This window comes from Hyperoodon ampullatus, assembly GCF_949752795.1.
Source record: "Hyperoodon ampullatus genome assembly, chromosome: 7".
Classification (NCBI taxonomy): Eukaryota; Metazoa; Chordata; class Mammalia; order Artiodactyla; family Ziphiidae; genus Hyperoodon; species Hyperoodon ampullatus.
Genome location: NC_136920.1, coordinates 11,720,127 through 11,747,690, shown reverse-complemented (window position 1 = coordinate 11,747,690; position 27,564 = coordinate 11,720,127). Strand labels below are relative to the sequence as shown.

Sequence of the window (27,564 nt, the reverse complement as noted above, 5' to 3'; positions counted from 1 at the left end):
GCTGGAGGGTGGTCCCTGTGGCAGGCGTGGTGGGTGATAAACTTGGGGAGGTAAGTTGTTAGCTTATTTACCGCATGCAGGAGGGATTTATTTCATCTTTCTGGAGCCATGGGGGGCTGTGAGTGAGATACTATGTGTATGTATGGGGGTGTTATGTTGGACTATCTCAAGGAGAGTGTCTGACCCCACAGTTCTTAACTTTGAGCTTTCATGCTGGTGATAAAGTCTTTTCACAGCCTTGCCACTTACTGGCATGCCCAGGGCACCCTGGACTTCTTATCATCATTGAGCACAGGTCTGAACTCCAACCTCTGCCCGCTTGCCTGGGGTGAGGGATGGGGATGGGCTCTGGTATGAAGAAGGCAAGGGGAATGGCACGGGATGAGCCTTTTCACTCTCTTGGCTCTCCTTTGGTACCTTTTCTATTTCTTCAGATCTTGGCTTCTGCTTTCTTCCAAATACACAGCTATCTTGGCTTCCAGCCCAGGTGGGAGAGGGAGAAAGAACTTATTTCCTTCAGCGCCTCTCTGAAAATAACCCAGCTGGCACTGCTCAGGAACAAGAAGTTCCTGAGAGTGTTGGCACCTCATGGTGTTGATGTCTGGCAGTCCCTGCCGTGAATTGTCTCACTCTCAATCCAAGGACCTCTGTGGGGAGAAGTTGGGTGGTTTTCAAGGCCTCTGCAGTACCAGCTGCCTCCAAGGCCTAGCATAGTGAAGGGGTAAGGGAGGTAAGGGAACCATGGCACCCTGGGGAGATTGGGCTAATGTGTGGGAGGCCCTGCAAGGTGGGGGAGATTCTGGCCATGGCAATCTTCTGATCTGGTGTAAGGAAAAGGTGGGTGCCTCTAACTGAGGCCCAGTCCCAGAATGTTGTCAGCCCCGAGGTTGTCCATCCGTCTCTTCTGGATGTCAGATTCCTAGCTGCCCGACATCCTGGGGCCAGAAAGTGGGGGTGGGGTAGGGTAAGATGGGGAGTGTCAGCAACTGTCCTGTCCAAACAGATTTATCATAAAATATCATGGGGAAGACTAGATTAGGGTTAATTCACTAAAGTTAATAAAGCACAGTACTGTAGTGGGCACTCAGTAAATAGTTGCCGCATGATGAATTAATTGAACTAAATTCAAGATATCTTGAAAGAGTGGGAGTAGCCCTGCGGGGAATCGGAGGTCTAGCGCCAAGTCCCAGAGGCCTGAGAAGACAAGGTCTGGTGGGGGAAAGGGCTGAGTTGAGTTTGATTGGCTCTGAGAGGACAAGTGGCCATGCGAAGTTGGGAAGACCAGGCGGTGGCCTGAGCCCTGGGTGGTGTCCAGGGAAGTCACAAACCTTCGGAGTGGGCAAAGAAGGGCCTGGGGACCCCCCCCCGCAGTGCTGGATATCCCCTTTACTCCCACTTTCCGGCAGCGCGAGGGACCAGCGGGGACCTGAGGCGGGACAAAGCACAGACCCCCGCCCACCTAAAGGTGGCTCCGTGCTCAGCCTTCTTTGTGTCCGAACCTTAGGGCTAGACTGTTCGAGGTGAGGAATTGGACCACACGGCCGTCGGAAGCGAGTTCCCAACATTATTCCCTCGGCCGCCGCCCACACTTTCAGTCCCTGGAAGAGCAATCCAGGATGTTCCACTTTAAGGGGCGGGCCGGGGCGGGGCTTCCGTGCCCAGTCCCAGAGACCGCGCCCGCCCGGCCGCAGACGCGGTCGCGGAAGCTGAGCGGAGTCACGGAAACCTGGGAGAGTGTTCAGGGGCCGGGAGGTCCGGGCAGCTGTCCAGCCACCAGCTGACCGCAGGCTGCATCGTGTTGCCGGTTTCGCAGGCACCATGAGCCAGGACGCCGAGGTGGACATGAAGGAAGTGGAGCTGAACGAGCTGGAACCCGAGAAGCAGCCGATGAACGCGGCGTCGGGGGCGGCTGTGGCTGTGGCCGTGGCGGGCGGCACCGAGAAGAATGGTCTGGTGAAGATCAAGGTGGCCGACGACGAGGCGGACGCGGCGGCCGCGGCCAAGTTCACAGGCCTGTCTAAAGAGGAGCTGCTGAAGGTGGCAGGCAGGCCCGGCTGGGTACGCACCCGCTGGGCGCTGCTGCTGCTCTTCTGGCTCGGCTGGCTGGGCATGCTGGCGGGCGCCGTGGTCATCATCGTTCGGGCGCCGCGCTGCCGCGAGCTGCCCGCAATGAGCTGGTGGCACAAGGGCGCCCTCTACCGCATTGGCGACCTTCAGGCCTTCCAGGGCCGCGACGCAGGCGACCTCGTGGGTGAGTCCGGGGCTCCCCCAGGGGCTCCCCCACCCCCACCCCCACCCCGCGCTCCCCCGGTTTTACTGGTCACCGGCTTCGACCCCTGTGCCCAGATTGACCCAGGTGGTTCTCCACCCTTCCTGGTACTGGTGACCGCCCCCTGGGACGTAGCCCCTCCTTCTTTCTTCGAAGGAAACCGCCCTCCACTCCCTCTTTCCTGAGGGTGGCTGACTCAGCATCCTCCCTTCCCCCTCCCGGCGCCAGTAGCCTATCGCTGCAGGTTTCTGAAGCAATGTGCTAGTCTCCTTACAACAGCTTCTCTCGTGATCCAGCCAAACCGCCCCCCCCCCACTTCGTCTCGGGGAGAATAGGGGCGATCAGGGGCCTCAGGGAGGCGTCACTTTAAACTCTGCTTCTCCATTTCAGGCCTGAAGGGGCGGCTTGATTACTTGAGCACCCTGAAGGTAAAAGGTTTTGTGTTGGGCCCAATTCACGAGAACCAGAAGGATGACCTCACAGGGACCAACTTGGAACAGATCGACCCCACTTTTGGCTCCAAGGAAGATTTTGACAGTCTCCTGCAGTCGGCCAAGAAAAAGAGTGGGTGTCCTAGAGCTCGGAAGGGCTTGGCTAGGAAGGGCTTGGCCTTCTGGCCAGAGGAAAGGCCGGGTAGCTTTATTGTCTGGTTTATTGCTGAGTGGCTCAGAGTTTTCCTAGGGCGGGTACAGGGGAGGTTTGTTAGGCTTCAGCCTCAAATGGACTTGTCAGGTGGTTCAGAGACTTTCTATACCTGGACGTGCAGTTATTTAACTTCTGGGCTTCAGTGCCCTTATTTGCAAGATGTAGGTTTTTGCTAAATCAGTGGTTTTAAAACTTGTAAAAGAGTGGGTCCTTTTGAAAAAAAACCCAAGTAACATCTTTTCTTGCATTGAACAGGGTTTGCTTTGGGGGTGAGGGGCCCAGGGCCTCATAAGCTCAGCCTTCGCTGTTACACTACCCTCCTCCCGCCTCCCGCCCCGCCACTTGCTCATATCTCTGTTTCAATGGAATGAGTTTTGCCAGGGTTCAAATCTAAGCTTTTGTACCAATACGTAGGAAATACTCTGCCGACTTATATTTGTTGATTTCCTCCTTTCCCCTCCCCCCAGAGTCTTTGTATCAACTGCCTCCTCCTCCATTGTTCTAGGCATCCGGGTCATCCTAGACCTCACTCCCAACTACAAGGGCCAGAACTTGTGGTTCCGCTCCACTCAGATTGACACTGTGGCCACCAAAGTGAAGGTGAGTGTGTTGGTGCTTGTGGCATGTGGGAGCGGGATGCTGGGGCTGTTTGGTCCTTTCATAGCAAGTTCTATAAACGTAGCCCGGTGCCAGCCAAGGGGCCCCTTGCTCCTTGGAGCCAAGCAGGCATGCTCCTCCCACAGGCAGAAGGATAGGCAAGCATTGCACCCTTATTTTTGTTTGTTCCTTTTCTGACCACTCATTTTCCTTGTTTCCCTGACTCTGAGGGTGACAGTGCCAGGAAGGGAATTTCTCAGATGTGAATTTTCTTCCTTTTGGGAGAGGAAGCCCTTTCTCTATGGGAATTCTGTCCTGTCTGGTTTCCCTTTTCTTATTTGATGTGTTTCGGAGTGGAGCCCAGTCTGAAATTGTAAGCACTGGGGTCTTCCTATGTGTCTGGGAGTATGCTGAGTACTTTATATACCTTCTTTAATCCCCTGTATAACCAAACAAGGTCCCTGTCAGTATCCCTAATCTGTAAATGAGGAAGCTGAGGTTCACAGGTCTTTAATGTGCCCTGGGATTTGATGTTCCAACTAGTCTTATCTCTCTAACCTGCCTACTCTGAAGGCCTAGGCTCAAACTCTGTACCCTGCAGGCTGGGAGTGGGGCTTTGAATGTCATTCCAGCCCCTAATGCCTGGGTTCTAGGAAACTGACCAGTTCAGAAAGGGTAGAACAAAAATGGAGGCAGACTCTGACACTTTGCTGGCAGCTGTGATTCTGAGGTAGAATTCTGTAGTCCCAGTTGACTGATTTCAGTTGACTCTTGGGGTCATTCGGTTCACTCCTTGCTACTTGCTGGAAGACCCTTTAAAAGTTACTGAGAAGGGAATGTTTTCAGATGGTGTGGCATGAGGTGTGGTAGCCTCAGATGAAGATGGAGACTAGAGGAGAGAACACATGGATCAGAGAGAGAAAGAGGAAGAGAGGGGCAGCAGGAGTGGGGTTCTATGTCATGTGCCCCATGAATGCCAGGGCTTCAGGCCTGGGCCTGTTCTGCAGAGCTGGCTTCTCTTTTCAAATCTTTGGCTAAACTGCCCTGGGGCTGTGCTTTGAATTTCACTTTTTTATCTTTGGTCTTGGCTCTGACTAGCTCTTTTACTTACACCCTCCGCAGGCTCCAGGAAACTGGGAGTGGAGTAAGTATACTCTTCTTGGGATCTTGGTTAGCATTTTAGGTCCCATCTCTGCTGCTCTCTGATTGTGGCCTTGGGCACGCCTTCTTGCTTCTCTGACATTGTTTCCTTATCTGTAAAATGAGTATACCAGCATTCCATACATGCTAAGTGTTAAATGAAGTTACATGTATGAACATGAACACACTTTTCTCATAGGTCTTTTCTGTAGGGGTCAAAGGTAAAGCTTTGTGATTCATCATGAGGAGGAGTAGAGAAGTAGAGCGCTATATCACTAAGAAGATCAGTGATAGGTTAGAATGGAAGGGAACTAAAGGCTACCTACAGGTTTCTAATAGAGGCAAGAAAGTGAGACCGTTCAAGGCAAGTGACTCTCCAGAGGCCACGGGAGAGTGCATGGTAGGCAAGATTTAGTGTGGGCTGAGCCTTTGCATCAGAGCGTTGATATCTTTCCTCTATTCTTTTGCCTCCCTCCTATAGGAAGCTCTGAGGTTTTGGCTGCAGGCTGGTGTGGATGGGTTCCAGGTCCGGGATGTGGGGAATCTGACAGTGAGTACCCTTTCCATGCGAGAAGCAGAGCCTGGGTGAGAACAGAAGCACCCGCCAGGGCCTGACAGTGTTCCCTGCTTCTTGCCTCTGCTCTTTTCCTTCTAGGATGCGTCTTCATTCTTGGCTGAGTGGCGGAACATCACTAAGAGCTTCAGTGAAGACAGGTGGGTCCCAGACCCTGGCTTCCCTAACTCGGCTCCTTTGTGGGAACCCCTCAGTGGAGTACTAGCCCCAGGAAGCAGAGTGTTCCTAGTCCAAAACACCTTCTTCCTTTCTTGTCCGGTACTAACCTTGACTCCTGCTCTGCTCTGTGCAGGCTCTTGATTGCAGGCACAGACTCCTCCGACCTTCAGCAGATCCTCAGCCTGTTCGAATCCACCGAGGACCTGTTGTTGACCAGCTCTTACCTGTCAACCTCCAGTTTCACTGGGAAGCATACAAATTTCCTGGTCACCCAGTATTTGGACGCCTTTGGCAGCCGCTGGTGCAGCTGGAGTGTGAGTACCACCGTGGTAGGAGAGGGAGCAGGTGGCCTTTTGGAAAAAAGGAGTGTTGGTGGGTGGAGGCAGAGGCGGGCCTTGGGGCTCACCAGTGCTGCCATTCCTGCAGTTGTCTCAGTCGGGGCTCCTGACTTCCTTCGTGCCACCTCAGCTCCTCCGACTCTACCAGCTGATGCTCTTCACCCTGCCAGGGACCCCAGTTTTCAGCTACGGAGACGAGATTGGCCTAGAGGAAGCTGCCCTTCCTGGACAGGTACCGCTTGCTGCCTGCCCAGCACAGTGGGGGAGGCTGCATTCGTCCGTCAACGGTGGTTCTGTGGCTGGCGGTGGACAGGCAAGGGCCTTGGGGAGGAGCCTGCGCTGGATTGCTAGTCAGCCAGCTGGTCAGTCGCTGTGCGGCCTTGGCAGGTTATTTCACTTCTCTGACTCTTGGTCATCTCTGCCGTGATACTACCTTTTTTATAGGGTAGTTAGGACTGAATGAGGGCGTATTTTAAAATGCAGTACCTGGCTCCTGGTAGGAGTTCAGCATGGTAGCCATCCCTCGGTAATTCGTTCGTTCACTGGACAGCGGGTACTCTGTGTTAGGCTGTGCTCTCCAGGGACTCAGAGTTGCGTGGGGGAACCAGATGAGTAAGAGAAGTACACGCAGCGAGTGCCTTGGTGGGGTAAGACCATGAAGGCACCCGGTTAGCTTTAGCCACAGGGCTGGAGGTTGACACCTAAGCTGATTATTTATTTATTTATTTATTTATTTTGCGGTCCGCGGGCCTCTCACTGTTGTGGCCTCTCCCGTTGCGGAGCACAGGCTCCAGACACGCAGGCTCAGCGGCCACGGCTCACGGGCCCAGCCGCTCCGCGGCATGTGGGATCTTCCCGGACCGGGGCACGAACCTGCGTCCCCTGCATCGGCAGGCGGACTCTCAACCACTGCGCCACCAGGGAAGCCCTAAGCTGATATTTATAGAACCTGTCATTCACTTATTCCACAAAGCTTTATGCAGTAATTCCTACATGCTAGGCATGAAGGAAACAAAAATACAGCGGTGCACCAAAGAGCTGGAGGTGGTGAAATTAGATAGTAAGCACATATTGATAAAGATGCCAGGTGCTGCTATGTGCAAGAAAGCAGGGTAAGGGGCCTAGAGAGTAGGGGACGTGGGCGGTTTTATATCAAGTGGCCACAGGAAACCCAATGGAGGCACCTGAGCAGGGATCAGAGGGCAGTGAGGGGCTAGCTTGTGGCTGTCTGGGAGAAGCACCCTCTAGGCTAGGGGACAGTGTGTGTGAGGCCCTGAGGTAGGGGAAGTTATACTTCTGTGGGGCTGGAAGCGGGACGAGGAGTTGGAGAGCGGCCCAGGTCTTTCCAAGCCCTGTTTGCCCTGCCTTTTAGCCTGTGAAGGCCCCGGTCATGCTGTGGGATGAATCCAGCTTTCCCAACACTTCAGGACCTGTAAACACCACCATGACTGTGAAGGTAAGGGTTTCAGATGGGCAGGGCCTGATCAGCAAGGGGTGAGGGCAGGTGGCCGGGGGGAGCTCACGCCCCGGGGAGCCCTTCACCCCCTTCTGCTGTATCTTTATCACTTTATACCGTGTGCAGGGCCAGAGCGAAGACCCTGGCTCCCTCCTCTCCCTGTTCCGATGGCTGAGTGATCAGCGGGGCAAAGAGCGCTCCCTGCTGCACGGAGACTTCCACGCGCTCTCCTCGGGGCCTGACCTCTTCGCCTACATCCGCCAGTGGGACCAGAACGAGCGCTTCCTTGTAGTGCTCAACTTCGGGGATGTGGGCCAGCCCGCCAGGCTGGGGGCCTCCGGCCTGCCTGCCGGCACCAGCCTGCCAGCCAGTGTGGATCTGCTGCTCAGCACCCAGCTGGGCCGCAAGGAGGGCGCCCCTCTTGAGCTGGAGCACCTGAACCTGGAGCCCCACGAGGGGCTGCTGCTCCGCTTCCCCTACCTGGCCTGACCTGGGCCCACTACCCTTCCCCTCCCCTCCCCAGGCCCTTTGAGTTCTGGTTTCTCTCTCTCTTCTTTTTTTTTTTTTTTTTTTTAACTGTTACAGATGAACCCCCAAATAGGGTGTTTTCTGGTTTCAAATAAAAGTCACCCCTACCTGGTATGGCCTCGCCTTCCCTGTACCCACTGTCAACGGCAGGAAATTCTCTCCCCTTCGTCCCCTCTTCCCCCACTGGACCCCACCAAGTGATCAGGACCAGAGAGGAAGGGGCCTGTCGAGGTCACAACAGCAAGGTGGTGTCAGGATGAACTAGCACCCCGCCTCCCACCCAGCCTGGAGGTCTCGGCTCCGGCTGACTTTCCTTACCTCCTCAGCAGTGGTCTCCAGCCAAGCGTGGTCACTTTGCCTGTTTTGCAGACTTCACCTTTCTGGGAGAAAAAGTGGGAGCGGGGTGGCCTGTTTTCTAAAAGTTACTTCTAAAAGATGCTGCAGATTCTTCATTCAACAAGAATTTATTGTGTGCTCAGCATGTGCCAGGAGCTGTTCTAGTCCTGGGGTCACAGGAAGGAACGGAGTACAAAGATCCCTGTCTCCTTGGGGCTTATATTCTCGTGAGGAAGTGGAGAAGAAAGAAGATGTATAAAATTAAGCGTATGGTGGACACGGTGGTAGTGTTCAAGAGGAAAAAGTAGAGCGGGGAATGAGGTAGGTGTGTGGCATGGGGGGAGTTCGGGGTGAGGGCTAGAGGAGGCCTCACCAAGGAGGTGACATTTGAATAAAATGTCTGAAAGAAAGGAGGGAGTTAACTTGCTAGATGTCTGGGAAGGAGCTTTCCAGGGCCCTGGGTGGGAGCACATGTGACTCTTGTGAGGAATGAGGTGGGGGCGAGGTGGAGAGGCCCAGGGATGAGGTCTGGTTGGCAAGGGGTGGGCAGGTGGTGAAGGGTATAGTAAGGCACATAGTAGGGGGGTGGCAGGGGAGGACAAACAGTTGGCAAACTGCACCGTTGGAAGGCACGGTCCCCAAAAGACTGCCCTCATTTCAGACACCAGCTGCAAGTTCTGGGTCCCCATGACCATCAGTGGGTTATTTGCTAGAGAGGCTCACAGAATGCAGGAAAGCACTAAGATTATGGTTTTATTATAGAGAAAGGATACACATTCAAAAACCAAGGACGGAAGCACAGGACCCATCTGGGATTGGGAGGGGTCCCAGCGTGAAGCGTCTGATGGTCCTTTCCCAGTGGAGTGGAGTCCTGTCACAGACCTCCTGACTATAACCCACAGAGTGTGGTCAAGCAGGGAAGCTTGCCTAAACCTTTGGTGTCCAGAGTTTTTCTTGAGGCTTAATCACATCTGCCCACGTGGCTGACGTTTATTCTCCAGCCCCTCCCGGGGGTTCCGGCTAATAGCTTTAGTCTCCAGCCCCTCCAGATGCCCCCGTGTCCCAACGCCCTCATCATAAATCACATCATTAGGGACTTCCCTGGTGGCAGTGGTTAAGAATCCGCCTGCCAATGCAGGGGACATGGGTTCGAGCCCCAGTGCGGGAAGATCCCGCGTGCCGCGGAGCGGCTAAGCCCATGCGCCACAACTACTGAGCCTGCGCTCTAGAGCCCAAGTGCCTACAGCCCGTGCTCCGCAACAAGAGAAGCTACTGCAATGAGAAGCCCGCGCGCTGCGATGAAGAGTAACCCACACTCACCGCAACTAGAGAAAGCCCGCGTGCAGCAACAAAGACCTGACGCAGCCAAAATAAATAAATTTATTAAAAAAATAATAAATCACATCATTAGACTGTCTGATGTCTGAAGGCCCCAGACTAACAAAGACACTCTTATCAGGCAGGACATTCCCGGCACCTAGATATCACCTCCCAGTAACTGAGGGCAAAGGCCAGACTTTGGTGGTGGTAAGAAGTGTTGGGAACCTGCATTTATTTTGCAGGTAGAGCCACAGGATTTGCAGTCATAATGATTTTTAGGTTGGCCTCACAGCCTCAGGGTGAGCTTGGCCCTCTTAGGGAAAAGAACACTTGTTCCTGTAGGATGGGGCTTCGGTCGGGACTGGGTGTCTGAAGGGTGTCTTGATGTAAGGGACAGATCAAAAGGATTAGAGGCCCCAAATTAAGGTCCAGTCCTTGGCTGCTGACCCTTGGCCTGAGGGCTGTGAGGGAAGGCGTGCACAGGGCATGTACTCTGAGACTTCTGTTCCTGAGAAGACACACCCTGCAGCCTGCCAGTTGGACCTGAGCTCTCTTCTGCCTAGAATTTGCCTTCCCCTCCTCGTGGCCCCTCCCCCTTCTGGCCCACGTCTAATCTGGGCCTCTCCTCTTCCTGAGGCTCCCCACCCCTTCCCTCCTCGGTCCTTTCCCCCTCTCCCTCGGCCTCCTGGCCTCCCCTCTGATCCACAGTTTGTATCATGGGGTCACTACAGATGGAGCCTCATCATGATTGTGTGTTTTGCAACTTACTGTGGGCTTGACCCTTAAAATAAATTGTGGTAAAATATACATAGCATAAAATTTACCATTTTAACCATTTTTAGGCATACAGTTCAGTGGCGTAAAGTACTTCACAGTGTTGTGCAACCATCGCCACCAACCATCTGCAGAACTTTTTCATCACACCAAACTGAGACTGTCCATTAAACAATAACTCCCCCCATATTCTTTTTTTTAAATAAAATGAATAAACAAAAAATTAAATGAAGACATTCAAATTTCCAGTGGTGCTGAGTAATCCTGGTAATACTCTGACCTCTGTGCTGTGGAGGAACAAGTGAGAACATGAACTTGCAGGCCCTCTGAGATCTGCAAGAACTGTACCATTACGTAGTCCTCCCTGACTGCCCACGTTAAGGACAGAAGGAAATAGAGCCAGGTGCAGTCATAGGAGCTGTCTCTTCAGCCCTGCAGCTACCCTGTGATGAAGGAATTCTCACCCTTATTATCACAGATGAGGAAAGTGGCCAGAATGCCTCTCCCCAGGGCAGTCGGAGCTGACAGCAAGACTCCCCTGAAATGGAGGCAGAGGGCCAAGGGCAGGTGGCTTCCACAGAAAGGCACCTCTGCTGTTCATTCACTCAACTAACAGTTTTTGAGTTACTGCTCTGTTCCTGGTACCATCCTCATTTCTGGATTCAGGGTGAACAAGAATACGGTTTCTAGTCTCCAAAGGACCACATGCTTGGCCTTCTAAGCACTGGAGCCACCTCTTATGGGTTAAGCACACTTGTGTTTAAATGAGATAATCGGTTAAATAAGGTTTCACTTTTTAATTTTTCCTTTTTCAGTCATTGTGATACATCTATGAGGATTGTGGGGACCTTGTTTATAGGGTAAGGGACCTCTGCTCTTGGACACAGCAGTGGAGCTGCCATGTAGACCCAGGCCTTAACCCCATAGTCAAGGCCCCGTGCCACCAGACTCGGTCTCTCCCCAGGGCCTCTAGCCAGTTATCTGCGGGTCGGGGAGGGAACTGACATTTTCCATTCGTCTCAGTACCAATCAATGTGCTATGCCTTGGGGCATAAAGGGGACTAACAGACTGCCACTGTTCTGGGCCTCACTGATTGGAGTGGAAGCAGATGTGCAAATAATCACAGTTCTGAGGTAAAGGCTGTGGGGCAGCTGTAAACTGGGCCCTGTGGAGTGCAGACAAAGTGTTTAACCAAGGAGAGATCAGGGAAAGCCTCTTGGAGCCTTCATTTGAGTTGAGACTGAGCGACAAGCAGGCAATCGTGAGATACACGTAGAGGACAGGGCCACCCGGCTAGAGGGGACATTATGTCTAGCCACTCAGTTGAGACACCATGGTGGGTGTGGTTTTGGACCACACTAGCTTGGGAGAGTGGTGACAGCCAACCGGAAGCTGAAGCACCAAGGCCTTTAACAGCCATGCTCAAATTAGCTATACTTTGCCTGTTTGTAGATTAGTGGTTCCCACCCTGGTTATGCAGAATCCTCTGGAAAAGTCTCCCCCATTTAACATTCACTGAATTGGAATCTCCAAGGGAGTGAGCCTGGGAGTCTATTTTTAATTAACTTTCTTAAATGATTCCCACAGCAGTTTAGGAATCACTAGCGCAACGTTTGCCTTGCTTAGTTATGCCCAAGGACGATGATTAGAAAGAAAAGTCCTGGTTTTTCTCCTGAATATTCTGTTTCAGAAGGTCTGGGATAAAACACGAGAGTCTATAAGAAGCTCAGATAAGAATGAGAAAGGAAACCCCTGAGATGTGCTTGGTAGGGAGTGATACGGTCAGGACTGAGTTCTGGGAAGCTCACTCTGGCTCGGCTGCTGGAAGAAGCTGAGGGTGGTCAGGACTGGGCGCCGTTTAGGAGGCTGGTGGAAGCTTTGGAAGAGAGAGGCAGAGGCTGTGGGGTGGCAGAGGAGGGGATGGCTTGGACAGATGTTTCGAGAGAAGAAGCTCCAGGATTTCGTGATAGTCTAGGAGGGATAGACTTGATGTGAGGGGAGAAGGTTGCTGTGTTGTGACTCCTGAGTTTCTAGCTTAGGAGACTGGAGGAGCAGGCTGGGGCCATGGAGCTAAGCGGGGGAGGCAGGAAGAGAAGCAGCTGTGGGCGGGAAGGTGATCAACTCCATGCACATGTGCTGGGTTTAGGTGCCCTTGGACTTGGCAGGTGGAGGTTTCCAGTGGAGGAGGGTCTACAGCTCAGCAGAGTGGTAGAGGTGGGGGTACCTACGGTGGGTGTGAATGATGTGATGGTGAGTGTGCAGGGTGAGAAGGGCAGAAAGGAGAGGCTGGAGCCCTGAGAACTGGCAACATTCACGGGACAGTGGAAGAGGGACCCGCGGAGGAGGAGGAAGAGGAGAGAACAGAGCCCTGGGGTGGGGGGATGGGGAGGCAGGAGAAAGAGGCCAGGTCAGGGTCAGAGCAGAGCTGTCCCTGGTGGCCTGCAGTTTGGTGACAAGGAGATCATTGGTGGTCTTCTCCAGAGCCCTTCCAGGGGAGGGTGGAGAAACGGATTTTTCTAATGTTAAGGGTGGGAGGTATTGGTAAAAGTTTCGAGATAGTATCTGTCAGAGTTCCTGGTTTTCTTAAGCAGCAAATGAACCCATTGAAAGGCCGTCCGGACCTGCCAGGAGGAGGCAGGACCAGATTTGGAAAATGGGCAGGAAGCGGGCGCCAAGCAGCAGGAAGTACAATTGTCTTCTAACTGGAACTGCCTGGGAGGCTGCCACTGGGGACACGCTGCCAATGCGTGTGCGGTTGGGCACAGAGTCACCAGACGCGGGCGTTGCTGAAGGGCAGAACGTGCTCCACCTGCAGTGGTCCTGAGTCCGGGATGCAGGGGGATCACCTTCTCCTTCTCACAAAGGGCTCCGTCTGGTTGACAAGTCACCCACGTGGTACTGTGTCTGCACTGAAGGGCCGCCCTCTTCTAGTTCACATAAGGGTGCTGGTGAGCCTGGAGGAGGGGGGAGTGCCTAGCTATAGAAGAGTCAAGGATGCTTTTAAGGTTTTCGGCCTGAGGAGCTAGAAGATTGGATTTGCCACTTACTGAGGTGGGGAAGATGGCCGGAGAAATGGGATTTAAAAGGGAACTGGCAGCTCAGTTTGGGCCCTGATGCTTTTGAGGTCTAGCAGACATCTAAATGGAAGCGTCAGGATGTTCGTCGGACATGCTGCTCTGGTGTTCATGGCGTTCTGGGCTGGAGATGGGGATTTGGGCATCATGCGCACGGCTGGCATTTAAAGCCACGAAACGACAGGAGATGACCAGGGGAGTGAGTGTAGGAAGGGAAGAGAAGAGGACCAAGGACTGAGGGCCAAGCCCTTCAGAGGGGAGAGAGGAGGAGGAGCCAGCAGCAGAGGCTGAGAAAGAGGGCCAGTGAGGTAGGTAGGAGAGTGTGGCCTCGGGACAAAGGAAGGAGGAAACGTCAAATGCTTCCGGGGACCAAGTAAGGGGACAGAGCCTTGGCCACGGTGTTGATCAGGGTGAGGTCTTTGGTGACCTTGACAAGAGCAGTTTTGGTTGAGGTTAGGGCAAAAGCCAACTGGAAGGGGTTTAGAAGGATCAGAGGAGGGAATTTGGAGTCAGTGACTAGACAGTGTAGCTGTTAAGGAAGATAGAAATGAGGCACTAGCTGGAGGAAGAAGAGGGCCAAAGGCTTTTAAAAATTATTTCACTATTTAATTTCTTTTTAACATCTTTATTGGAGTATAACTGCTTTACAATGGTGTGTTAGTTTCTGCTTTATAACAAAGTGAATCAGTTATACATATACATATGTTCCCATATCTCTTCCCTCTTGCGTCTCCCTCCCTCCCACCCTCCCTATCCCACCCTTCCAGGCAGTCACAAAGCACGAGTTGATCTCCCTGTGCTATGCGGCTGCTTCCCACTAGCTATCTATTTTACATTTGGTAGTGTATATATGTCCATGCCACTCTCTCACTTTGTCCCATCTTACCCTTCCCCCTCCCCATATCCTCAAGTCCATTCTCTAGTAGGTCTGTGTCTTTACTCTCGTCTTGCCCCTAGGTTCTTCATGACCATTTTTGTTTGTTTGTTTCTTAGATTCCATATATATGTGTTAGCATATGATATTTGTTTTTCTCTTTCTGACTTACTTCACTCTGTATGACACACTCTAGGTCCATCCACCTCACTACAAATAACTCAATTTCATTTCTTTTTATGGCTGAGTAATATTCCATTGTATATATGTGCCATATCTTCTTTATCCATTCATCTGCTGATGGACACTTAGGTTGCTTCCATGTCCTGGCTATTGTAAATAGAGCTGCAATGAACATTGTGCTACATGACTCTTTTTGGATTATGGTTTTCTCAGGGCATATGCCCAGTAGTGGGATTGCTGGGTTGTATGGTAGTTCTGTTTTTAGTTTTCTAAGGAACCTCCATACTGTTCTCCATAGTGGCTGTATCAATTTACATTCCCACCAACAGTGCAAGAGAGTTCCCTTTTCTCCACACCCTCTCCAGCATTTACTGTTTGTAGATTTTTTTTTTTTTTTTTTGTGGTACGTGGGCCTCTCACTGTTGTGGCCTCTCCCATTGCGGAGCACAGGCTCCGGACGCGCAGGCTCAGCGGCCATGGCTCACGGGCCCAGCCGCTCCGTGGCATGTGGGATCTTCCCGGACCAGGGCACGAACCCATGTCCCCTGCATCGGCGGGCGGACTCTCAACCACTGCGCCGCCAGGGAAGCCCAATGATGGGAACTTTTAAGATGTAGTTTCTTAGCAACTTTCAAATATGCAACACAAGGCTTTTTATTTATTTATTTAAGATGGGTGCAATCACAGCATATGTGCTTCAGTGGAGAGGGGAAAATGCTGGAGAGAGGAGCCTTGCTGGATGGATGCCTTTGAGGTCCGGAGAGCGGGTGGGATCTAGTGTGGGGATGGGGTGGGGCTGGCCTTTACTGGGAGCTGGTCACAGAGAAGGTGGAGTAGCGAGTTTAGAATTGGTGGGTAGATGGGGGAGGGGTGGGGTGGGGGTGGAATTTGTGGAATTCCACCGCACATTGCTTTTGTTTTCTCAGCCAAACAGGAAACATGGTCAATAGCTGAGAGTTCAGATTGGGGCCTCCTAAGTGTTGGAGATTTGAGGAGGGGGAGGAAGTATGAATAAATATCCAGGACATAATTCACAGTGTCTGTTTGGGACTAAGTACATCATCTAGTTGTTGGAAATGCAGAATCTCAGGCCCTCGCCGACCTCTTTTTTTGTTTTTGGCTACACCATTCAGCTTGTGGGATCTCAGTTCCCTGGCCAGGGATTGAGCCCAGGCCACGGCAGTGAAAGCCTGGGATCCTAACCACTACACCATCAGACAACTCCCCTACCCCAGACCTCTTGAATCGGAATCTGAATCTGCATTTTAGTGCCAGATGACTCATGCACACTGGAGTTGGACCAGCCCTGACGGAGTGGAATGGTAGGGCCACCGTCTGAGGGAAATGTAGATGGATTGCCAGGCAGTGTGAACAGTCTGCTTCAGACCTGATTTTGTTTCTCTTGGTGCTAACTAGTGGAATTTCAGCACTTGGCCTTGAAAACTCCAGGCCCCTTAACATGGTGGCCAAAAAAAAAAAGAAAAGAAAAAAAAATCTCAGTATGATAAGAAGATGTTCCTCGTCTTCTTCTGAAGCAGCAGAAATAAAAGTAGATTCTTTCCTGAATCATAAGACCAACCTTGCAAATGTTAATTCTAACAAGGGAGTCTTGTCAAACAATGAAATTTAAGAGGCTGTTGCTTTGTCCTGTGAAAGTAACCTTTAACTTTTAAAAAGCTTGTAATTCTGATTGCTTGTCTTCCTTAATGATGTGTTGCCCTGGCAATAATATTTAAATTCACATCTCTGTTTTGTAAAAGGTATAAATACCTGTGAGTTTTTTGTGAAGCCAGAAGGGGGGCACTGGCACATGCCTATTCTCCCACGTGTGGGAGGTAGAATAATTGCTGCAGTGACTGCAAGATTTCTTAAACAGAGTTTGAGTGTTAGCTCTTTTAAATGAACACAAAGGAGGCAAGGTCACTTGTGAGCACGGAGGGTAGGGAAAGAGGAGAGGAGAATGAGGAGAGAAGGGGAAAGCTGAGAACACCTTTGGGAATAAGGCAAGGGAGCTGACTGAGGACAAGTACCGGGGTAGTTAGATGGCACCATGAAGCCCATTGGCTGAGGTCAGGAACCCTGCATTGATTCTGGTGCCAATCTGCAAGGTGGCAGGACTTTTTTCCCAGCAGTGCTTGACTGCCCCTGTGTAGGACAAGGGAAGATGGATGGCTGGTGGCGTTGGTCCAGGGTGGTGAGTTTGCAGTGGAAAGCCAGGGGCTGGGGGATCGTGGATATTTGATGAAAGAGGGCCCGGTTCAAGGAAAAGCCATGGCAGGGGAGAGGGTTGAAGGACTGGGACAAAAAGGACAGGGCCTGGCGGGGGCGGGGAGCAGGAGTGAGGACGCTGGAGGGTAAGCTCTGGAAGAGGGGGCAGCTGAGGACTGGGTGTGGCTGACGTGAAGTGGAGAGTGAGGTCCCTGGGGCTGAGGAGGTCATGCCAACAGCACTGATAAGATGAGTGAGTCATCCAGGTGAGGTGGCCGTCAGGGTTAAGAGGAGGAGAGCATGGCTTTGAAGGTCATCTGGGGGATGGACTCCTGCTCTATCCAGATGAAACATCTTAACCTCAGTTTCCTCATTTGTGATATAGTCTGAACTGGTTTTACACAACACTTATGACACCACGCACGTGTGTTTGTGTGTGTTTATGTGTTGTTTTTTCCCCCTCACTCCAACCAATTCTCTGGACACTAACTGGGAGTCCTACAATTCAATTCAACTCTGACACTAGCTACCAGGAGTTAGCACAGATACCACGAGTTAAGGGCTTGTTCCCCCAAGACTTGTCCCCATTTGAGGTGCCAGTTGCAGGTCCCAGGTTGTCACAGGCACTATAAATTCAGAGTGTTCCCACAACTCCCTCCTCAGGTCCAGTTATTCTTTAGGACAACTAGAGACAACCAGGACAGCTCAACTCAGGAAAGTGCTTTACTTAGTACTACCAGTTTATTAGAAAGGATACAACTCAGGAACAGCCAAACAGAAGAGATGCACGGGGCAAGGTATGGGGGAGGGAAGGTGTGCGGAGCTTCTATGCCCTCCCTGTGTGAGTCACCCTCCAGCACCTTGCTGTGTACACCGACTTGGACGCTCTCTGAACTCTGCTGTTCAGCAGCTTTTACGGAGGTTCCATTGCATAGGCGTGATTGAAGACATCATTGCCCATTAGTGATCAACTCAGTCTCCCCGGAGGTCAGTGATGTGGCTGAAAATTCCAACCCTCTATTCACATAGTGGATTCCTCTGGTAACCAGCCCCCATCCTGAAGCTATCTAGCTCCCCGCCCCTCGAATGCCCTCATTAACACAAACTCAGGAAAGGTTGAAATGGGCTCATTGTGAATAAGCAAAGACACTCCTCTCACCTCTATCGCTCAGGAAATTCCAAGGGTTTTAGAAGCTCTGTGTCAGGAACTGGGGACAAAGACCAAACACATATTCCTTCCCTGGTGGTCCAGTGATTAAGAATCCGCCTTCCAATGCAGGGGACACAGGTTCAATTCAATAAGAGGGACTTCCCTGGTGGTCCAGTGGTTAAGAATCTGCCTTCCAGTGCAGGGGATGCGGGTTTGATCCCCGGTTGGGGGACTAAGATCCCACATGTCGCGGAGCAACTAAGCCTGCGCGCCACAACTAGAGAAGCCCACGTGCCGCAACAAAGACCCAGAGCGGCCAAAAAAAAAAAAAAAAGATTCAAAAAGAGAGTTTGTTCACATGTCAGAGGGGAAGAATGCTAATAGGAGTCAGAGAAACCTATGGGCTTCCTGTCTGGTTCCCAGTTGTCTAAGGCAAAATATAATAATAAGCAAAAATATAATATACTAATGATCATTTATTGTCTACTGTGTCACAGACAATGTGTCCAGTACTTTACTGATCCTGAGGGCTGTGGTGTAATGTGTGTCCCCCTGCCCCGCACCCCCCTCCCCCGCCCCCCGCCAGTTGGCTGGGCAGAGGCAGAGGAGCATGAGAAAGGGAAAGTGAAATGCTTTCACCCACTGCAGACGTGGGGAGAAAGCCAATGCTTTCTGAGTGTTTCATATGTGACAGGCCCAGCATGAGTATACGTCTTTTACAGATGAGGAGGGGATTGGAATAATAAAGCGATTTGTCCAAGTTCACAAACTCTGGCTCCCAAACTCTTGCCTTGTAATTTCCTGAGTGATAGGGGTGCTAGGAGCATCTTTTTTTTTTTTTTTTTTTTTTTGCGGTACGCGGGCCTCTCACTGTTGTGGCCTCTCCCGTTGCGGAGTACGGCTCACAGGCCCAGCCGCTCCGCAGCACGTGGGATCTTCCCGGACCAGGGCACGAACCGGTGTCCCCCTGCATCGGTAGATGGACTCTCAACCACTGCGCCACCAGGGAAGCCCTAGGAGCATCTTTTGTTCTAGTATTTGGTTTTTGATCCTGGTTCCTGACTCAGAACTCCTAAATCCCTTAGAGCTTCCTGGGTGATAAGGAGGAATGTCTTTTGTTCTATTGAGGTGACTCTAGACAAGTCCTGGCTGGCTCTAGGAAGGGGCCTGCTCAACAGAAAGACCAAGCCGTGATTAGATGCTTGGAACTTTCAGCCCCACGCCTCATCCTCCAGGGAGGGGAGAGGGGCTAGAGATTGAGTTAATTAACAATCGATCACACCTACATGGCGAAGCCTCCATAAAAATCCCTAAAATTTGGGGTTTAGAGAGCTTCTGGGTTGGTGAACACATCCATGTGGTGGGAGGGTGGTGCATCCCAACTCCACAGATACAGATGCTCCCACACTTGGGACCCTTTGGACCTCACCCTTTGTAACTCTTCATCTGGCTGTTCATCTGTATCCTTTATCATATCCTTTATTATATAACTGGTAAATGTAAGTGTTTCCCTGAGTTCTGTGAACAGCACAGCAAATTATTAAACCTGAAGTGGGGTCATGGATTTATAGCCAAAGCAGAGAGAAGTGTGGGTAACCTTGGGACTCACTAATTGGGACTGGCGTCTGAAGCGTGGGCTGTCTTGTGGGACTGAGTCCTTAACATGTAGGATCTGATGTAAATTTCAGGTAGATATTTTCGGAATTGAATCGTAGGACACCCCTGGCTCATGTTGGAGAATTGGTTGGTGTGGGAAAAAACCCCCCACATATTTAGTGTCAGAAGGTTTGTGAGTAGAGTGTAAAGGAAACAGAACTTTTTCCTTTTTAGGGTGAGAATACTCCAAGCAGAGGAGTAAACGCATGGAATGAGCTTGAGGCCTGTGTGAGGACCAGGAGAATTTCAGAGGCTGGGAGTAGGGTCTGTGTGGTGAGGTGTCCAGACAGAAGAGGCTGAAGAAGGAAGCAGGTCTTAATGTGAAGGTTGTTGGAGGCTAAGGAGCTTGCTTTTTAATCTCAAGCTGTTGGGACTTCCTTGGTGGCATAGTGGTTAAGAATCCACCTGCTAATGGAGGGGACATGGGTTCGAGCTCTGGTCCGGGAAGATCCCATATGCCACAGAGCAACTAAGCCTGTGCGCCACAACTACTGAGCCTGCGCTCTAGAGCCTGTGAGCCACAACTACTGAGCCCGTGTGCCACAACTACTGAAGCCCACATGCCTAGAGCCTGCGCTCTGCAACAAGAGAAGCCACCACAATGAGAAGCACGCACAACACAACAAAGAGTAGCCCCTGCTGGCCGCAACTAGAGAAAGCCCATGCACAGCAACGAAGACCCAACGAAGCCAAAAAACAAACAAACAAACAAAAAAATCTCAAGCTGTTATTGGCTAGTTGTTAGCAAGGAATTGACAGCGTCAGATCTGTGTGTTGGCAAAAGCCCTTTGGCTGAAGCATGGCGAATGGATGGGGGTGGGACTGACTTAGGCAGGGGTGGGCAAACTATGGCCTGTGGGTCTGTATCCCCTGTGAGCTAAGAATGGATTTTGCATTTTTAAATAGTTGAAAAACAAATCAAAAGAATAGTAATATTTTGTGTCATAGGAAAACTATATGAAATTCAAATCTCAGTGAAATTCAAATCAAGTTTTACTGGAACACAGCCCCGTTCATTTACTTATGTGTTGTTCATGGCTGCTTTTGACCCTAATGGCAGAGTTGTGACAGAGACTGTATAATATACAAGTACCTAAAAAAATATGCTTCTTTTTTTTTTTTTTTTTTTGCGGCACGCGGGCCTCTCACTGTTGTGGCCTCTCCCGTTGCGGAGCACAGGCTCCAGACGCGCAGGCTCAGCGGCCATGGCTCATGGGCCCAGCCGCTCCGCGCGGCATGTGGGATCTTCCCGGACCAGGGCACGAACCCGTGTCCCCTGCATCAGCAGGCGGACTCTCAACCACTGCGCCACCAGGGAAGCCCAAAAATATGCTTCATTTTGCCTCTTGGCTCACAGACCCTCAAATACTTACTATCTGGCCTTTTATGGAAAAAATTTGCTCACCCCTGAATTAAGCGATTATTAGCATTTCAGGCAAGAGGCCTGCATTAGGATAGTGACAGAGGGGAGCGGGGGGGATGGAGAAAACTGAATGAATTTGGGAAATATTCAGATTTCTGGGTTGAACACTCCATGAATGGTGGTGCTAGTCAGGCCAGAAATACCAAGATGAGGAGTGGAACTGGGGGGCAGAAGAAGTACGGGGCCAGGAGAGAAGAGTGAGAACCGTTTTCAGGCCGACTTTGTGTGAGAGTCTGATTCCTGGAGTTACAGTTTGTGTGTGTCACCAAAGATGCTGAGAACAAAAGCATCACCTCAAACTCTTTAGAGGCTGGAGGCCAGCGTGGGGCACCTGGCATTCAAAAGGCTTTTGTGCTGTAAAGGTGAGCAGGGGACTTCCCTGGTGGTGCAGTGGTTAAGAATCCGCCTGCCAGTGCAGGGGACACGGGTTCAAGCCCTGGTCCGGGGAGATCCCACATGCCACGGAGCAACTAAGCCCGGGCGCCACAACTACTGAGCCTGCGCTCTAGAGCCCGAGAGCCACAACTACTGAGCCCGCACGCCACAACTACTGAAGTCCATGCGCCTAGAGCCCATGCTCCACAACAAGAGAAGCCACCGCAATGAGACGCCTGTGCACTGCAACGAAGAGTAGCCCCCGCCCTCCACAACTAGAGAAAACCCGTGTGTAGCAACGAAGACCCCATGCAGCCAAAAATAATTAAAAAAAAAAAAAAAAGGTGAGCAGCTACCTGGGAGAATTTACAGTTTGGTCAGCACCAGTTCTGGGAGAGGCCCAGGAGAATATGGCGCTGTCCGTAGATGCCAGTCTCTCCTCATCCATCTCCTAGTTGTCTGGGGAGGTTGACATACTGGACAGAGGTAGGGCCTGCCTCAGAGTAGTATCAGCCAAGTGAGCTGATCCTTCGGGGACCTAGGGCTCCTGTTGAGGTGTGGAGGTAGGCGCTGAGGTGGCCAAGACCATCTACTCTCTCATTTGGCCTGTTTTCCTTCCTATTCTTTGGGAAGCCGTCCAGGCCGGTTCTAAGTGCCTCCTTTCTTGGCAGGGCTATTCCCCTGACTGCCTGCAGATGGCGCTAAAGCGACACGATGGGAATGGAGGGGTGGGGGCCGGCGGGAGGAGAAATACTCCTAAGTCGCCCGCTTCTCTAGGTCTGCTCCAGCCTGCTGGCCAGAGGAGGTGGCATTCACAAAACCACCCCATTCTTTCCCTACTTCCTGCTCTGGCACAAAACGCCCTTGTTTCTGGGGCAGATAAGTATTCCCTCAAGGCGGGAGGGGGTGCAGTGTTTGGGGTGGACGATGCCATGTCCAGCCATCCTCTCCTGTCGGGCTCCAGCCATCTCCTCCAACTTCTGGCCGCTGGCTCTGAAGGAATCTTGCTTCAGAGGCTTTCGGGGCACAGACGCCATCTCTGGGAAGCCTTCTTGGATTGCACACTCTCCCCCACCCCTATTCCTTTCTCCAAGCCCTGTATCTTCTCCCTGGGCTGGGGTGATGGGACTCTGGACTCTTTTAGAAGCCCAGGCTGGAGGAGAAGGGAAAGGTATGGACCTGAAAATGGACTTGGTGTCTGGCCTTCACCTGCGAGCAGCCTGGTTCTATGGTAAAAGCCACTGAGGTGCTTTTCCTACAGTCTCTCTCATCCTCTTAAGGCTCCGGGAGGGCTCCTTCCCCTTTCAGAGCTGAGGACCCTGAAAGTAAGAGACATGCCTGAAGGGAGGGGGCACGGGCCTGTGCCTGGGACAAGGGACACGTGACCCGCTAGCCCCATTCCTCACCCGAATACCAGCTTTGACCGCCCCCCCGCAACTCCTGGCCTCCAGTAGAGGTCAAGCCAGTCTGATTCCAACACCCCCGCTCTCCCAATACTGCTTGGCTCCCTCAGTCTCCCCTGCAACCCCTCATCCGTGTCCCAGGACCAATGCCTTCAACACAGGGCAGGGCATTTAACATGAAAGGGGGCTCAGGGCTAAGCGGTGGCCAGGGAGGGACCCTCTCAAGGTCTTGATCTGACAACCCAGGAAGCTGTGCTGTGGGAGAGCGGGATGGGCTTTGTGTCCTACAGTCATTCTCCACAGTGCTGTGTACCTGGCAGCCCTGGGCTGGGCTGTCCTGTCCACCTCTCGAGTGGATTACCCCTGCCCATAGCGTGGGAAGCTTCCTTTTCAAAGGGTTCTGGGAGTCCTGACAGCTGTGTGTGGGGTGAATCTTCACTCTCTCTCTCCGTAAGGGTTTAGCCCCACCTGGGACCTCATTCCTCTAGGCCAGCATTTCTCAAACTTTAGCCTGCATCACAATCACCTGGACGGCTTGCTGAAACAGATGGCTCGGATCCACCCCTAGAGTTTCGGATTCAGTAAATCTGGGGTGACCCTGAGAACTTATACATCTAATGATCTCCCAGGTGATACTGATGCTACTGGACAGGAGCACTGTGCACTGAAGGATTAACTCAGCAGGTCTGGGTTGTCCAAACACCGCACATTCCAAAGAAAGGTTTGGCCCTTGCCTGGCTCCTGGGAGACAGCCCCTAAACCCTTGGAATATCTTGCCTGGTAAGAGTGTCTTTGCTTATCTGGGGGCCATGGGCCTCTCGGTATCAGTTTAGCCTCTGGAGGGGCTGGAGACTAATAAGGTCAGCTATGTGGGTGGTCAGGAGCCTCCATTAAACACTGGACAGCAAGACTTGGCTCAGCTTTGCTGGTTGGCAATACTTCATGCAGCTGGAAACTGTGTTTCCTGGTTGGTGACTCGTTGCTGCTGGGAGAGTTCAGTGCTGTCCCCACAACTCCACTGGGAGGGGACAGTAGAAGCTTGCAGCTGGTCTCTCCTGGACTCTGCCTGTGCACCTTCATCCTTTGGTGACTCTAATTTGCATCTTTCACTGTAGTAAAATATAACCACTCAGCAACTTTGCTTCCGGGAGACAGCTCTGCCCACCGCAGCCCTACTCACCTGAGCCGGGGACCCTAGGTGCTGGGCCCACAGGTTTCAATAGATCCAGCCACTCTGTGCTGCCCCTCCTGAGACCACTCTCAGGGCAGTGACCCATTTCTTATGGTGCTTGGACCCTGCCTGTCCCATCCTGCCCTGGTTTAAGACCAGGTCCTCGAGGGAATACCCTGGTCCAGTGGTTAGGACTCCTCGCTTCCACTGCAGGGGGCATGAGTTCCATCCCTGTGGGGAACTAAGATCCCGCAAGCTTCGAGGTGCGGCCAAATTAAAAAAAAAAAAAAAAAGAGCCAACACAGGGAAGAAGGCCCCTTAGCGCCCGCTGGTTATGTGGCTTTATTCACAGACTCAGCACTTGCTGAGGTCAGGAGGAAAGAACATTTGGGACCAGGCTGGGCCTGGAGATAAGGGCGCCTGGGAGGCCATGCATGGGTCGGATTGGGGAGCTCACAGGAGAGAACCTGTTGGCTGGGCCAGGCCGGTGTGGGGTGGGGCCGGAGGCAGGCAGCATGCGGGAGGCCTGGCTAGATCTGATGGAACAGATCTATCCAGGTGGCGTCTGTGAGCCAGGGAGGGAGGGACTGAGGGTTTCTCTGGGGCAGGGGGTATAGGTGTGGGGCTGGACAGCAGGCACCCCTGCCCCTCACTCCCAGGGAAATGACATAGTGGGACAGTCGGGACACCTGGCACCTGGTCCTGCTGCTGCCTCGGGACTTGGACGGGGTGACTAGCCATGCTGGTCCCCTCTGGTGTCATTGTCCTGCTGATGCTTGGACATTTGCCTTGGGGGTGACCCACCTAGGGACACTCTGGGGACATGTGTAGAGAGGCTGGATAATCCCGGAGAGTGTGCCTAGGGCCCAGCAGAGTGGGCTGTGCCTGGGGAGGGAGGGGGTCCCCGGGGAGGGCAGGGGATGCTCCCTTTGAGCCAGGCTTCTGTCTCAGTGGTCGGTGTCAGTTCCCTGCTGGCAGGGGGTGCTGTCTCCCGCTCAATCCAGGCCAGCCCCTGGGCCAAGGATGACTGCACGGTTAAACCTCCTCTCTCCCGGCCCGCACTGCTGGCCCTGGACGGACTTCCTGTCTAAACACAAACAAGGAAGCCAAAGCCCGGATCCTCCTCCTGGGCTTTCTTCCTGGTGAAGGGCCCATTCCCACCCAGCAGGGAACAGAAAAACCAGTTCCCCGGGTGCCCCTCCCTGCCTGGGAACAGCAAAATTTGGAAAGTTGGCAGGGTCTCCCTGGGCTGTGCAGGAAGGTGACCTAGGGGCCTGGGAAGGCTGGTGGGGCCTGAGCAGGGCCCTGGGTCTGAGGTCACAGCGCCTGCCCGCTTTCCACCGGGGCCTGGGGTGGAGGGACGCAGGCGAGGGGCCATCAGCATTGGCGGGAGGGGGTGCGGTGCACAGAGCCGGGGCGCTTGGGGATCTTGCGCCAGCGACGCTTGTCCCAGCGGCAGAGCAGCAGCAGGCGGAAGGTGTCCCGGAAGGCTTTGTTGCAGAGCGCATAGCACATGGGGTTGATGGTGCTGTTGACGTAGCACAGCCAGTAGCCCAGCTCCCACAGGGTCTCGGGAACACAGTCCTTGCAGAAAGTGGACACCAGCACCATGATGTTGTACGGTGTCCAGGTGAGGATGAAGGCCAGCAGGATGGCGCTCAGGGTCCGAGCCGCCTTCTTCTCCTTGACCAGCGAGAAGGTCTTCCGCTTGGCCAGCTGCTCCTTCCCACGGGGCTTTTGACCCTTGCCCGCTCGCTCACGCCCCTTCCGGGTCGGCCTCTTGACCGTATTCGGGGAGCTCCGGGGCGGCTGCTTGGCGGGGGCCTGCGCCCCGGGGTCCACCATGGGCATCTTGATCACCACCTCAGAGCCGGGCTCCTCACCCTCCGAGGACGTGAGGGACTCCATGGAGGCTTCATCCTCCTCCTCCTCCTCTTTCCAGCTGTAGGCCTGGAGTAGCCGGGGGGCCCGGCAGCAGCGGCAGCAGCGCCCTGGAGGGGTCTCCGGGGAGCCCTCAGCCCCTGGCTGGGACCTCTCTGAGCTGCTGCTGCTGCCGCCCCCCTTCCCCGGCGTCTCGGAGCCCTGCAGGGCTGCCAGCTCCCGGGCCCGGTTCTCTGTCTCCCGGTAGATGCGCCAGTAGAGCGTGCACATGACCGTGACAGGGAGGTAGAAGGCAGCCATGGCTGTGCCAAAGGTGATGATGGGCTGGGAGAGGAACTGGATGTAGCACTGCCCGGCCAGCACCGTCCGCTCCCCTACCAGGTACTGCCAGAAGAGGATGGCTGGGGCCCAGAGGACGAAAGAAACCAGCCAGGCCAGGCCGATCATCAGGGCCGCCCGGCGGGGTGTGCGCTTGGCGCGGTAGCTCAGGGGCCGGGTCACGGAGAAGTAGCGGTCAAAGCTGATGAGCAGCAGGTTCATGACCGAGGCGTTGCTGGCCACGTAGTCCAGGGCCAGCCAGAGGTCGCAGGCCAGCGTGCCCAGAGCCCAGTGGCCCATGAGCAGATACGTGGTGTAGAGGTTCATGGAGAAGGTGCCAATGATGAGGTCGGCACAGGCCAGGCTCAGCAGGAAGTAGTTGTTGACCGTCTTGAGCTCCGTGTTGACCTTGAAGGAGATGAGTACCAGCAGGTTGCCGGTCACTGTGGCCAGTGACAGGAGGCCCGTGGTGATCCCAATGAAGGCCACTTGCCAGGGACCCTTTCCCGGTGCCAGGACGGTGATGTTGGGGCTGACGGCGGGTGGGGCTGAGGTATTCATGGTGGCTGGGCGGGGTCGATGGGGGCAGCCCCTTCCTCTAGTCACAGTACAGGCCTTCCTTGGGGGCGATCATCACCTGAAAAGAGAGGACACGGGCTTGGGTTGGGCTGCTGGACGTCTCCCAGAGTCCAGAGTGGAAGGTGCTGGGAGCAAAGCCTCTGCCCTCTCAGAGCTGCAGGCCAGACAGCGTCACAGTGCCCTTACTGGTGCCCACACCCGGTCACTTAGAATGCACTTTCCCAGCCTTGAATGGATTTACCAGCAGCACAGGGGGAGGGGAATGGCTTTGGAATCCAGAGATCTGAGTCCTCGTTCCCACTTCACCATTCAGACTCCGAGCCTCAATTTTCTCATCGGGACATCGCTACTAATGCTTGTCTTGCTCATGTGGCAGGAGCGGGGAGACTCGCTTTGTATACAGGACTGCCAAATTTTCAAAGCATTTCACTCAATTTTATTAAAGCTCTCATTTACTGAGTAGTTACTACATGCCAGAAGCAGTGCTAAGCACTTAACTGAATTACCTAATTTAATTGTTGAACATTTGTAGGAGGAGGTCTCTTATGGTCCCCATTTCATTGAGGCAACCGTGGCTCCGAGCAACTCCAAGACCTGGCCGTGGCGACACAGGTGGTGAGTGTGATCAGAACCCACTTCCCTCGCTCACTCTCGGAGCACGTGAAGATCCGGTGGGATTCTTCCATCACATAAGGAGAGATGGGAAGGCAGGGGAGGGCTCCAGAGAAGACAGGGGAAAGAGATGAGAGCAGAGGGGTGCTGTGTGTGTGCGCCTGCGTGTGTGTGCTTGTGCGCGGTTTGGGGCTGGATCGCACCCTCTGTGGGGGCAGCAGGGGACGTTGTGCTGGGCCCGGACACTTGTCGGTGGTTGACAATCAAGAGTAAAAGCAGGCAGCAGGGACAAGGGCCTCAGCTGCCAGATAAGCGGGGCCTGGCCCCAGATGAGGCGTGGGAGGACTCCTCTACCTCCCCACTCAGTTCCCGGGCCCCAGCTGAGTGGAGGGCAGCAAGGGGAACCAGAAGATGCCCCAGACTTTTCCTGAAGCTGGAGTCCAGCTCAGACACTAAGGGTGGGAAGAGAGAAAAGCCACAGCTCTTAGTGACTACTGGCCGGGCAGAGGCCTCCACCGCT

At 53.2% G+C, this 27,564-nt stretch overlaps 2 protein-coding genes across 3 annotated transcripts; one reads left to right on the top strand and one right to left on the bottom strand.

Annotated features, from left to right (window-relative positions):
* The first annotated feature begins 1,813 nt into the window (after window positions 1-1,813).
* Window positions 1,814-7,818, top strand: SLC3A2 (solute carrier family 3 member 2). 2 transcript variants are annotated; one of them, XM_079708865.1, is made up of 9 exons: window positions 1,814-2,251; window positions 2,660-2,833; window positions 3,420-3,514; window positions 5,133-5,201; window positions 5,307-5,365; window positions 5,518-5,698; window positions 5,811-5,954; window positions 7,095-7,178; window positions 7,305-7,818. In XM_079708865.1, exons 1-9 carry the CDS (start codon window positions 1,819-1,821, stop codon window positions 7,665-7,667), a joined length of 1,602 nt encoding a protein of 533 aa, XP_079564991.1. In that variant the 5' UTR covers window positions 1,814-1,818; the 3' UTR covers window positions 7,668-7,818. The 2 variants fall into 2 exon arrangements, with proteins under 2 accessions (XP_079564991.1, XP_079564992.1); XM_079708866.1 differs by having other exon boundaries at window positions 1,815-2,251; window positions 5,853-5,954.
* A 17,213-nt stretch (window positions 7,819-25,031) lies between these two features.
* CHRM1 (cholinergic receptor muscarinic 1) lies at window positions 25,032-26,414 on the bottom strand (the record flags this gene model as incomplete). Its single annotated transcript, XM_079709096.1, has 1 exon — window positions 25,032-26,414. The coding sequence occupies one exon, from the start codon at window positions 26,412-26,414 to the stop codon at window positions 25,032-25,034; it is 1,383 nt and encodes a 460-aa protein (XP_079565222.1).
* Between the last annotated feature and the right edge of the window lie 1,150 nt (window positions 26,415-27,564).